This window comes from Fundulus heteroclitus, chromosome 1, assembly GCF_011125445.2.
Source record: "Fundulus heteroclitus isolate FHET01 chromosome 1, MU-UCD_Fhet_4.1, whole genome shotgun sequence".
Classification (NCBI taxonomy): Eukaryota; Metazoa; Chordata; class Actinopteri; order Cyprinodontiformes; family Fundulidae; genus Fundulus; species Fundulus heteroclitus.
Window position 1 is genome coordinate 33845120 of NC_046361.1, and position 13793 is coordinate 33858912.

Below are 13793 nucleotides of genomic sequence, written 5' to 3' on the forward strand. Positions count from 1 at the left end.
TGACCCGCTCTGGATTCCCCTTTTGGACCCTCTCTGGACCGCTGACCCCTCGGCTCCTACCTCGGACCTCCCTTTGGATCACGGATACGGAAAGCCCCACATGACCTGCGCATCTGCCTGCCTGCCGAGCCCTCTCTGAGCCTTAAGCCGGTCCTCGGACCTCCGTTTTCTCAGCCCCACTTTCTGATTACTAACTGGCGCTCGGAGCACCCCGCTCCCGACTCTCCAGGTTAGTGACCCAACTCCTCAATCCATCAACACGCCAGCATTCCCTGGTCATTAACCTGCTGTCTTTGCCTCCAGGGTTCCTGCAGACGCGAGCCGCTTGGGTTGCCGTGCTACCGCCATTAAATAAATGATACTTAAACGTCACTGACCGTGTCCAGTCTCGGTTCTTGACAGACTTGTTAGTTTTGAAGTTGTGTCGTAGTATTTTGATTCTGGCCTGGAAATCTGTTGAAGTAGATTATATGGGTATCAGAAAAAAGGGGGCTTAATACACATTCATGTAGTGTTTAAATTTGAATAGAACATTTTTGGAAAAGAATGTGCCCCTTACCTTCATCTTCCCAATACATACCTTTTTAGGTCTACTGCAAACACTTTTAAACTAAGTCCAGTGACGTTTGTGATTATTACAAAACATATAGCTTTTGCAATCAGACTGGAACCAGGTTTGGCCACGGTTCTAGTTTTCTGATATGCAGTCTCACCAACTCATGAACTCTCTTCACTTGTTTTTTTTTTGTTTTTTTGGGGGGGGGGGTATCCATTGTAGACTGCTGCACAGAGATTGTCAATCTCCTGAGGCGGGGTGGAACGTATTCTGCTCTTGAAGTAGACTTACTAAATGAACTCATTGATAAACTTAAATGCAAGCTAGTCTGCAGAGACCAACCGAGGAGGACCTTATAATCTCTGTATCCATTTTGAAAATCCTCAGAATGTAAAAAGAAAAAAAAAAAAAAGACATAACACCCGGACCCTACATTGATTCAACTGGACTTATTCCCGTAGTTGAAGACGTTTCGCTTCCTCTCCAGGAAGCTTTCTCAATTCAAAAAGTCTGGAGTAATGTGGAGTGCCAAGCTTTATACTCCTACCAAACAAAGGCCTTGTTATGATTTAGATAACATGCAAATTCAACAGAAACAGGACCACCCCCTAGTAATGGGCGGTCGTTAAAGTCATTAAGCCAGCAGATTGAACCGAAATTGGTCCACTCCTCTGTAACGAGGAGTCGTTAGGGTTGTTATTGGCCTGGTTTAAAGGAACGATGTTTTGATCACCCATATGAGGGTGAGAATTGAGGTGATGATTGGCCGGAATTAATCCTATAGCTGGATTGTAAATTTTTGAGAGTTGGAACCTAAGGCCTCCTCCTCTGTTTAAGGTTGTTTTTTCTCTCTTAATATAGATGGCTTCCTTCACACCCTCTCAAACCATCTGTTTTCTTATTCAACTTTTTCAACTACGGGAATAAGTCCAGTTGCTTTGTTTTTTACTTTTTGGATTTACCATGACCTGGATGACTGAGAATCTTCACCAGTATACCTACATTGATTATAGAGCTCTTGATCAAATAACTATCAAAAACAATCACTGCCTTCCTATAATCTTCTATAGAAGATAAATAGAACCTGTTCAGGGAACCACACCATTTTCACTAAACTGGAGTTTCATATTGCTCATCACCATGTCTGTATCCGAATAAGTGATGAATGGAAAACCACATTTAAAACGCACACAGGCCACTTCAAATACGCAGTGATGTCCTTCAGTCCCACCAAGGCAGCAGAGCTTTCCATGCTCTGTTCGAAAACGAACTGTGGATGTTTCTAAATGTCTTCATCTGTGTCTATTGCAACAACATCATCTTTTCCAAGAGCTCTGAGGGACATAAACTCCATGCCGGGTCCTTCAGTGACTTTCCCCTTTTCGTTAAGGCAGAAAAAATCAACAGCCTTTCTGGGCTACGATTTTGAGGGTGAACAAGTGAAGAGAAGTCCAGGAAAGGCAAACCCTCCCCTGAAAAAGAATAAAAAACAGCTCCGGTATTTTTCTGGATTCGCCAGGAAATTTCATCAGGGATTTCCGTCTGGTGGCTGCCCCTCTCAGCTCTCTAACCTCCATTAAGTCATTTTCATGGTCTCCTGAAGCTGCTTCCCAGTTCATCCTCAAAGTGGATGCATCCAATAGTGGTGTTGGTATCTTCCTATCCTTAAGGTCTTCTTCAGATGGCAAGCTTCACCCATGTGATTTTTTACTAAACACTTTTTCCAGAGGAAAGAAATTCTGACATAGAAAACCAGGAGCCCATAAACTCATCAAGTCACCCCTTAAGGAGTGGAGACATTGGCTCAAAGACAATCAGTCATTGTATGGACTGACCACAAAAACCTCTCCCACCTGCAATTTGCTGAACTTCTCAGTCTTTCCTTTTGTTTTAACTTCACCGACCAGAATTATAAAACCTGATGCTCTCTCTCTCGACTGTTCACTTCAGATGAAACTCAATTAACCATAAACGATTATTCCCCAGTTCTGTTCAATTGGGTCCCTCTCCTGGGATGTTGATAGCCTTGTTCCACGTGTGCTCCAAAGTGAGCCATCTTGTTTCGTTTTCCATCCATTTGCAGGTAATTCATTGGACTCACATCTCATTTCCCTTGTCACACTCTTGAAAACAGCTAGAGCAACAGAACAAATATTTACCCTCACAGGCATTTAAATAAAGATTTTTTTACAACAGCATGTCCAATGCAATCATGTATTAATGGATATTAATGTAAAAAAAACAATTCATATATTTATTTTTTTGCGCTCACTTCACTCATGGTGCATAGTTTGACTTTAAATAATAATATGCGTGTTTTGACATATAATCAAAAACACACGACAAAAAAGAAGAAAATCAAGAAAAGTCTATTTATTACATGTGAATAGCAGATGAGCTCTAATTTTGTTAGTCTGCCTCATATTGGCTTTACATATAAAATACAATTTGAGGCAGATACTGTTAAGGTAAGTGAAACTTTCTAGATGTCCTATGAATTAAAGATTTTATAATATTTGAACTTAACAAACATTACATTCCTAGGAAGTGACAAGGTGTATTGGGTCAACATGAGCAAGTACATTTAGTACACACACACGCACGCACGCACGCATGCACGCATGCACGCACGCACGCACGCACGCACGCACGCATGCACACACACGTCAAACAATATGTAGTCTTAAAATGTAATTTTAAGAGTAATTGCTTCAGGTTTCCAAGCATACAAACAGATGTAATTTGCTATTAAAAAAAACTTGCTTAACAGAAAACAGCTTCAACATCTTGTCATAAAATGTGAAAACTCTATTGAAGTGTAATTGGTTCATAATCAGTAACATTTAAAGGCAACATATCATGCAAAATCCAATTTTTAGCTGAAAATTAAGGATTTAATTGCATGATATGTCAGCTTTAAGCTGCAACAACAGCATACTCCTTAATAGGTCTTGACTGTGTACAAAATATGGCAATAACAAAAATCAAAACATTTTTACAAAGAAGAAAAATCCACAAACTGCTCAGAATTGTTCAGTACATATAAAACAATTACATGGTAATGGATTATTTACATCATAAAATGTTAACAACAAATTTCAGAGAACAAAATCACAAAAAAATGTGAGTCAAATTGTATTACTGTATTCATAGCCCTCATTCTGTGTTCTCTATTTCAGTAGTTTTCTTTTAAGCACCACAAATCCTGAAGTTACCCCCTTCACTGTCAGGAGTAGACCAGTGTTTTGGGGGTGAAAGCTAAGAGATTCAACCTTTGGGGTTTAGATTTCTCCATCAAGTTTTTGGATGGTTTCACATTGATTTCAAAATTATATTGCTTTGTTTTAAAGTTTTAAATGCACTGGCTCGTTTTTTTTTTTTTTTAATTGACTCTCCTCACAACTCACACACTTTTAAGAACACCCCAGTGGGTTATATTGTTTCTTGTTGATTTGCTCTACATAGTTTTTTATTCTGTGAATTACTTCATTGTCTTGCGTAAATTTGAAACACCTTGGTGCTTTAGTTTTAACGTGCTATAAAAGTAGATATATTTATAGTGTACTACAAAAACTGTGTTTTACCTCACATTAAACCTTTTCCTACTTCTGTCATGTTTCTCATGGCTTGTTTGGGTACAGGTGATAAATATGCAAAGATATATGAGTAAGAGTGTGAAAGAACCCCATCGCAACAGCTCATACCAGAGGGGTACTCCAGTCCATGCTCTGTAAACAAAGAAGAGACAGATTTTTCAGAAAAGAAAACTTTTAACTACTTAAATTTTACAAATTATGCAGTAAATGATGTATTCTAACCTGTTGAAAAATGCATGCAAAGTAGTCTTATTTAATAGTAAACACTGCTCTGATGTGCCAGAGGGGATTTTTGTGGTCTCTATGCAGGTTGTTGGTGAAGTTTCAGCCATGGTGGTGCTCAGTCTGCCTGCACAGTCATAGACAGGCTGCCCTAATGAATAAGAATAAAAATATTCAAATATAATCTTTGCTGCGCAAGTAGAAAATGTATCACTTTATCAGGATAAAAATGTGTTAAATCTCATTTCATATAAATTGTATCACATTAACAGGTTCAAAAGTGTTTTAATCTCAGTGTCGACACTATCCCACCGTGTGGATCAGTGCGGTTAGGTTCGCACGAGCGGTGAAATAAACAGGGTTGGTAACAATGAACAAAAAAATGAAAGGTCAAGCAGTTTTGAGATCCTCAGTTCCATGTCCTTTTTATTTTCAATAAAAAAAAATCAAAAAAGTGCAAGTGCATTCAAAAATGCGTGGAGGTTAAGGTTTTATCTAGTAGCAGCAGAACAGCAAGTGACAGTCCAAACTCAACTCTTCTCATGAATCAACAAGATGGCTTTTTAAAGGGCCCGCACCCAACTAGGTAAAACCACTTAAAATCACTAGGGGTGTACAAACATTAGTTCTTTTAAAACCGATGTAAAATACTCCATAAAAAAACCCACCAATAATTATGTAGAAATAAACTTGTCCATTACAAAGACAAAATCCTAAACGAACACATTTACAATAAATAAGTCTCCAAACAATTCTAAAACTATTAAACAACTCCCCCTGCCTTCTTCACTCTTGGTCTGGCCCGGAAGGTTTCAAATACGTGTCTGGTCCACTGATCTCTATTTATTCACTGGATTGCTGAGTAGCCCGAAAAACTGAAGTCACTGGCCGCCATCTTGCTACTCCCTACTCTCACAGCATCACAACATAAACATGCTGACGTGTGCAGCATTTGGCTGCAACAACAACAAGCAGTTTTCTGGCTGTGTGAAAACGTTTCACAGCTAGTTTTACAGTCAGTGGATGTACTAACACTATCAAGTACTGGGAAAGTCATGTGCTGAAATATGTTGCATGTTATATATGGATAACAAATTAGTTATATATATATATATATATATATACATATATATATATATATATATATATATATATATATATATATATATATATATATATATATATATATATATAAAACCAGAACCCCAGATGGCTTAAAGGACCCCCAGAACACAGGAGTCCAAGAGGGACCAACACAGGAATATCCAGGCAAGGGCCCAGAGACCCAAGGGCACCAAGCCCCCCAGCTGGGCCCCGAAAGAGCGAAGGAGCCCAGGACCCACGAAGCAGCTGCCAGAAGTGTCAGTACACACCCGAGCACCCAGCCCTGGACACCAAGGACCACCAATGCACCAGCAGTTCAAGGTGCCAGCCAACATGATATACCTAACCTGTGGAAGTAAAAATTCACGGCATTTCACAGCAACGTTGCTGTTGGGTAAATGGAGGGTCTCTGTGAAAGGGACTACGTACGGGTTGTTGGATTTTAACCACTATCATTATTACTTATAGCTCCTGTAACTAACTCAAATTCTTTAAGAAGAACTTTGTTTCTCTAACTCAAAGATCCTCCCTGAATTCTGAAATTCATTGAACCATTCTTGTGGTGATGGCTTTTAACCATTTGTCTTTTTGTTCTTTTTTGTTTACATAATGCCTTAGTCTCTTTAATCTTGATTTTGCTTAGCAGTTTTAGTCATGTCTCACTAGCCTAGTAAAGAAGAGTTGTTGATTGAAGTATATTGTTAGTTCCGGTAAACAACATTATTGATGGTGTTCCCTAGAAGTTGTCACTGATTTACCACATATGTGTGTAAAGTTTGCAGTTAAAAGAATGCCAACGCTCGAATGACTCTTTCACCTATTGTCCGTATATCAAAACCAATTGGGGTGACATTCACCAGACAATACCTAAGAAAGCAAGTGTCATTCAATTAAACTTTAAATTACTTAACTGCATGTAATTGCACAACACTGGGGGGGGGGGGGGGGGGTGCAAAACTCAGACAACTTTGACGAGTTGTGGTCCACTCTATATAGACCGCAACTGAAGGTTTTTAGTGTGAAAAGGAAGAACTCAAAAGCAAGATAGGTCCTGTTTAAATATTTATATAGCTGATCAAATAATGTACCATGGATTGTCATTTCATTTGTGATATTTTCTAGATTTTATGAAGAATATTGAGGGCTTCATGGGGTTTGTACTACTTACCCTGAATATTCACAACATAGATGCAGCTGCTGTTGTCAGGCATGAGAACCTGCACAGAAAGGATGTCACTCTGCTCACTGCTGATGCTGTTACTGGCCGAGCAGTAATACTCGCTGTCTTCCATTACCACGCCACAGTGTAAGCTTAAATCTGAAGAGCTGAGGAGCAGGAAACTTTTGTGGTGAACATGCTGATACCAGGCGTACAAAACATCAGTGCCCTCTGTGCAGCCACAGCGGATGGTTACTTGCTTCCCCCAGCATGTTGGACCTTCCTTCAGAGGCGTCAGGGGCCAAAGATTGGGTTTAGACACTGGAACTGGCACAAATAACAAAGTAGTCTTCATGGATCAGTTCAATTAAATGTACAAACGTGCATCAAAATTTTGTGCAGATATTTGTAATAAGATTTATCCAAGGAAATTGTTTTCTAAATTCTTACCTTGAGTAACAGTCACTTTGATTGATGTCATTATGTCAGCATACATTTTGTCGATCCCGATCCAATAAACATCACTGTCCTCAATTTGGAGATTAGTTACCTTCACAACGAGCCCACCACTTCTTGTGTCAAATATGCTCAACCTGTTTCTGTATTTGGTGTTCACAAAGCCATCTGTGTCTCGCAAAATATCACAGTTATTTCTGGAGGCTCCTCTGCACCAGTACTTCTTGCTGAACAGGAACTTCTTGAGGTCAAACTTGCAGACAATAATAAATTCCCCTCCAATATGTGCTCGGATCTCTGTTTTATCGCACTGGAGCTGAAGGCTTGCTGTAACACAAATTAGGTTCAATCAGGATGAAAATCGTTATAAATTAAACATTTTGGTTATCAGTTATATCACTCCATTACAATTCAAGGTAAATCATAGAGAAAGTAAACACCCCTGATAAAAATGTGTATAAAGCCCTAAAATATATACAGTTTTGTTACAGTGGCAGTAATCTGAAACTAAAAATCTTGGATAAATCTAATCTTTAAGTGCCATTTCCTTAAGCCACTGGCCACTATATATCTATATATCTTGCCAATAATCACACAGGTTGTAAAAGAGATCACCAATGCAGGTGTTTTTAGAAGTTTTCACACCAACTGCTAGATAATACCAAGCTACTTATTTTTGCCACAAAAAACAAACATAAAAAATACCACTTTATTGTCTACCCATCACAAACGTAAACGTGGAGTTTAATAAAATCTACTGGGACTTTACTGGAACTATGTGCTTTGGACTGACTAAAAAATATTTTTACGCTTAACATGTGTTTGCCATGAAATATAGGCTGAACACATAGGAAAGGACCTCATGTCCACTGTTTTCAATGAAGGATCTTTGATGCTGTGAGCCAATTTCTTTCCCATTCCCATTTTTTTGTAGACTTTTCTCGAGCACAACTAGAGTGCAATGCATCATGAGCTGCTTGAAATACCAGGATATTTTAGATAAAAATCTGCAGGCATCTGTTTTAAAACATAAAAGAAAATTAGAACAAATAAAAAGCCCCATTGAATGAATCAAAATTCTGGATTTTTGAAGAAGAAAAATCAGGGTAAGCTGCTGCAAGAGAAGATATATTTATTTTATCTTATTATGTTCAGTTTTTTACACAGGGGCAACAATTTTACAAGGGAAACTGTTTCCATAAAAACTATTTACCTATACTCCACTTTCATTTATCCTAAATTACAGAAGATAATTCAATGTTTAAATAAAACATTAACCAGTCTATAAAGATTTATCTCGTATGTAAGCATATAACATTTTAAAAAAATAACATTTATGTGCATTAATATTAATATTAATATTGATCAAAGTGTTTAAATAGTGCACAGCTGCAACATAGTTTCACACTGACATTTCTTTCCATTAATTACCAGCGTATCCTTTATATCTTACTTTATACAAGTGAAACAGACATTTAGTTTCTGTTTGATGTACTCAATTATCTTTCCACATATAAAACGAATATTGGAAAAGAAATTTGAATAAAAAAGATCTTGCTTATAAATGTTTTCTTACCTTTAAAATTAATAACAATTAGTCACGAAGTACAAAACTGAAATGAATTATTTTAATTCATAGATTACTCACTTTGTAAAAGCAAAAGTAGATACAGGGTCTTCATGTTGATTTGAGAAGCTGCCTTCTGAATTGTGATTTCTCGGAAACTTTAAGAGGTGGACTGCAGCTCTTTCAGCTTCCGGTAGATGCAGTAAGGTTAACACATGTTAACCACACCATGGAGCTTTTACTGCACAGATGTTGTCATTTTTCTCTCGTTCACTGACACGAGACTGTTTTTTTTTTTTTTTTTTTTTTTTTTTTTTTTTTTTTTTTGGGGGGGGGTCTCACTTAAAATCATCATGAAAATCATCATGTAAAATTAAACAGGATCAAATTTTGTTGATTTTTTTCCTCAAACATGAAAACAGCAAGTTTCATGTTCCAGTTCTTAGTAAGCCAGCAGCACAGATAAACAAAAGAGCAGCAGATACATTTTTAGGGGAGCTGTGGGGCTGCTGCGTCACCTTGCGATTGAATTCAGGAGCACATACTCACTTTAGTCTCACGGTAATGTCAGTGCGTACTTTTAAGGGGCATTTTTAGGTTCTTTACAGGCTGTATTCATGCATTTTCCCCACGATGTGTATCCCTCGCTCTCAGCGCAGAACTGAAAAGAAGAATTGTTTCCGCTCCCCTCACCACCTCAACCTGGGATTATTGAACACAAAGTATGATGAGAAAGGACAATCAGTTCCCAAATAGCTTATTGTTTTTCTATAGCCAGGGGAAACATTTCCATTTAATAGAATGGTAGTGACTGCTTTCCAAGACCTTAGTCAAATATTGGAGTTGCTCCTGAGCATTCATGGTAGAGTGGCCCTACAGGTGCCTTTTCTTGTGTACATGAGAACCTCTAGTAAATTTGACTTCAGAAAAAACAAAATATTTTAAAAGCATAAGTCTCTGATCATATAAAATACTACTTTAACTTGTGCAACTGAATTATTAATGCAGTGTTACACAATTTAATCCAGAGTGATTCAGTAGAGTGGGAGACACATCTCAATGTCCACCAGAAGCCTAAGCTTATAGCAGCATAACTATAGAGATAGCTCAGGGTAAAATAAGCCACTCTAACTATAAGCTTTGTCAAACAGGAATGTTTTAAGCCTAGTCTTAGTAATTGATTGGGTTCACCAGGATTTATTCATAAGTATAGCTGCATATCAACTGTATAATAGTGGAAGTTATTCCCATGCTGTCTGATAATTTTACCAATCTTAAGCATATATAGTAAAGAAAAAAATAGTGAACCCTGGGATACTCCACAGGCAACCCTGGACTTTGAAGAAGATTTATTATTTATGTGAACAAACTAGAATCTGTTGGACAAATAAGATTTAAACCAGCCAACTGTTTTCCCCTTAATCCCTACAGTACATTCAAGTCTTTCTAGGACAATATTATGATCAAATGTATCAAATGCAGGACTGAGATCTAAAAGGACAAGTACTGACACAAGTCCATCATCTGATGCCATGACAATATCATTAGTGACTTTGACCTGTGCTTTTTTCCATATTATATTCAGAGCAAAACCCTGTTCCATGGGCAAACTCAAATGCTTTTTCAGTTCTACAATTCTAGATATTGAAACAAATAGTCAGTTGGTGCATACAAGAACTAAAAGCTTTAGAAAAAGGCTGTAGTTCTTTATGCAAAGAAAGTAGAAATTAAACTAGAAATGTGTGACAAACCAGTTCACACCATACCTTTTCCATAGAAAGTAATCTGGTGTTCCTGATCAAATGCATGCATGAATGATCATCAACAAGGGTGACAACTTCTATGAAAATGAAAGGAAGAGTTTTGGCGCTTTACTGGTCTCAAGATGTGTGTTGGCACAATGTCAACACAGAAAGACATCAGTAATGACCTTGGAAAAGCAGAAGCTCCTGCCCAACAATCTCTAAAAATAAATGCAATTTATTATTATTATTATTATATGTCATTTCATTATGGACATATAATGAATGGACAGACAAAGGGACAGTCCTGCAACAATCCCCCACAACACCTCCCAACAGATCACCTCCACCTGCCCCACCTCAGCTGGGGCCTGGGCACCTCTTACAATACCCATCTTAAAGGCCCACCCCTCCTCCCCTCCACCCACCTCAGTGACAACTCTTTCCATTCATGAGAGATGTTAACAAACTCTTCAGAAGACAGAACCCCCGGAAAGCTGCTGGACCAGACTCTGTCTCTCCATCAACCTTGAAACACTGTGCTCATCAGCTGTCTCCAGTGTTCACAGACATTTTTAACACCTCACTGGCGACATGTCACGTGCCAACCTGCTTCAAATCCTCCACCATTATCCCTGTTCCCAAGAAGCCAAGGTCCACAGAACTTAATGACTTTAGACGTCGCCCTGACCTCTGTGGTTATGAAGTCCTTTGAGCGCCTTGTGCTTTCACACCTTAAAGAAATCACAACCCCCTCCTGGACCCCCTACAGTTTGCCTACTGAGCCAACAGGTCTGCAGACGACGCTGTCAACCTGGCCCTTCACCACATCCTCCAGCACCTGGATTCTGCAGGTACCTACGCCAGGATCCTGTTTGTGGATTTCAGCTCTGCCTTCAATACAATCATCCTTGCTCTGCTTCAGGAGAAGCTCTTCCAGCTGAGTGTGCCTGACTCCACCTGCAGGTGGATCACAGACTTCCTGTCTGACAGGAAGCAGCACGTGAAGCTGGAAAAACATTTCTTTGACTCACAGCTCATCAGCACTGGTTCCCCCCAGGGCTGTGTTCTTTCTCCTCTGCTCTTCTCCCTGTATACCAACAGCTGCACCTCCAGTCATCCGTCTATCAAGCTCCTGAAGTTCGCGGACAACACCACTCTCATCGGACTCATCTCTGATGGTGACGAGTCCGACTACAGGTGGGAGGCTGACCATCTGGTGACCTGGTGCAGGGAGAACAACCTGGAGCTCAACGCTGTAAAAACAGTGGAGATGGTTGTGGACTTCAGAAAGAACTCAGCCCGAGCTACCCTCATCACCCTCTGTGACTTCACCATTGACACTGTGGAGTCTTTCCGCTTCCTGGGAACTATCATCTCCCAGGACCTAAAGTGGGAGCTGAACATCAACTCCCTCACCAAGAAAGCCCAGCAGAGGATGTACTTCCTGCGGCAGCTGAAGAAATTCAATCTGCCAAGGACAATGATTGCGCAGTTCTACTCCTCCATCATTGAGTCCATCCTCACCTCCTCCATCACCATCTGGTACGCTGGTGCCACCGTCAAGGACAAGGGCAGACTGCAGCTTGTCATCCGGTCTGGAGAGAAGGTGATTGGCTGCAATCTTTCATCTCTCCAGGACCTGTACGCCTCCAGGACTCTGAGGCGTGCAGGGAAGACTGTGGCTGATCCCTATCACCCCAGTCACAAACTATTTCAGACACTTCCCTCTGGCAGGAGGCTGCGGTCCATCAGGACCACATCCTCACGCCACAAGAACAGTTTCTTCCCATCTGCTACCATTGTCATCAACAAGGCCCAAGGCTCCCCTTGACACTTGACACTGCCTCTCTCCCTCCCCCATTCAGGACCTACAAGCTACACCAATGTAGCATCTCTAGACCTTAACTTAATGCACAGTCTACTGTGTATATAGCTGTAGACTCTGTGTGTGTGTATATATATATATATATATATATATATATATATATATATATATATATATATATATATATATATATATATTGTCTGCACCGTCAACCCCAAATCAAATACCTTGTAAGTGCAAACCTACTTGGCAATAAACTTGTTTCTGATTCTGATTATTTTACACAGAAGGATGAAGAGATTATTCTCAAGGGCAATATGTTTAAGACTATTGCCAATCTGCCCTGGATCTGTCCAGTAAAGTTCCCAGCAGGGTGCAAAGCTGAGATGAAATGCATGTTTATACATAGATTTTTCTCTCTAAAAAACTCTCTAAAAACATATGGTCATTTTCTTAATGCACAAACATGCACTGCTTTTGTGTTGGTCTTTCACATAAATCCATATGAAATGTATCAAAGTCTGTGGCTTTATTGTGGCCAAAGGTGAAACATTTCAAGGTGTGTAAATACTTTTGGTGATAGATGTTATTGCTACTAAACCAGGTTATGTTGGTTAATAAATCACAGGGTGCACTTAGTCTTCGTTACTAAATGATGACACAGTGAAACACATTCTGCCTAAGTGTTCCTCTAGGAGATTACTAAAATAACATGGGCCTGATTAAGACCAAATTATTTAAAAATAATGAACAGAAGAAATTAGCAGTGCTTTGGAATCAAAAACATTGACTATAAACCACTACAGTAATTGTTGAGTATCATACTGTACTCTAATATGTTATCTTTCAGTCTATTTAAGTTTATCGTTAAGCCACTAGATGTCATACCAACCCAATATATTACACCTGTTAGAATGTACATGTGCCACCTAAGACAAAAGGCTTAATTTGATTAGGAAAGTTACCTCCTACATTAGGTATAATTCATCATCAAAGGTGGGCAGTAAATTTGCTTTAATATGTACTTTCATAACACACTTGGGCTTGTTGTAGAAGTCTTGTGCAACAACTTTTTTCCTTACTCGACAGAAAGTTCATCTGGCTGTTGACCAAAGACCTTTTTTTAAAAAGAAAAAAAGACAGACTTAGTTACCACATTCCAATGAGTGAAATCTAAGTTTACAAGAAAAAAAATACGTAAAGAAAGACCTTTAATAAAGGCAGTTGGACTTTCCAGGAGTCTCAAACAACCTCCCTTTGGCCACCTTCTTTCTTTTTTCTGCCTGCATCCCTCCTCCACTCCTCGGCTGGGTCCTGAATGTTGTCCAACTGGCTGTGCAGCCTGCTCTGCACTCTGACTTTGAGAGGTTAAGCTGTGTGGAGCTGCTTAAAAGCACACATGGCTCAGTTTGTTTTCTTGGTGTTTCACTCCCACTCCTATGGCAACACTTGAATGAAAACCAAACAGCCGGGTGACTTTAGGACCCAGTGAAAGACACCCAGGGGGCGTCAGTCTGTTTAATCTGACCACAGAACCTGTGAGCTGACTTTTGCTTCCTCTGT

The 13793-nt window shown here is 39.3% G+C and overlaps 1 protein-coding gene across 1 annotated transcript; it reads right to left on the reverse strand.

Moving 5' to 3' along the window:
• Positions 1 to 3221: 3221 nt before the first annotated feature.
• LOC118564198 (polymeric immunoglobulin receptor-like) lies at positions 3222 to 13698 on the reverse strand. Its single transcript, XM_036141506.1, has 6 exons — positions 13440 to 13698; positions 13313 to 13347; positions 7088 to 7420; positions 6647 to 6964; positions 4375 to 4525; positions 3222 to 4284 (listed from the first exon to the last, which is right to left on the reverse strand). Exons 2-6 carry the CDS (start codon positions 13326 to 13328, stop codon positions 4137 to 4139), a joined length of 966 nt encoding a protein of 321 aa, XP_035997399.1. The 5' UTR covers positions 13329 to 13347; positions 13440 to 13698; the 3' UTR covers positions 3222 to 4136.
• Between the last annotated feature and the right edge of the window lie 95 nt (positions 13699 to 13793).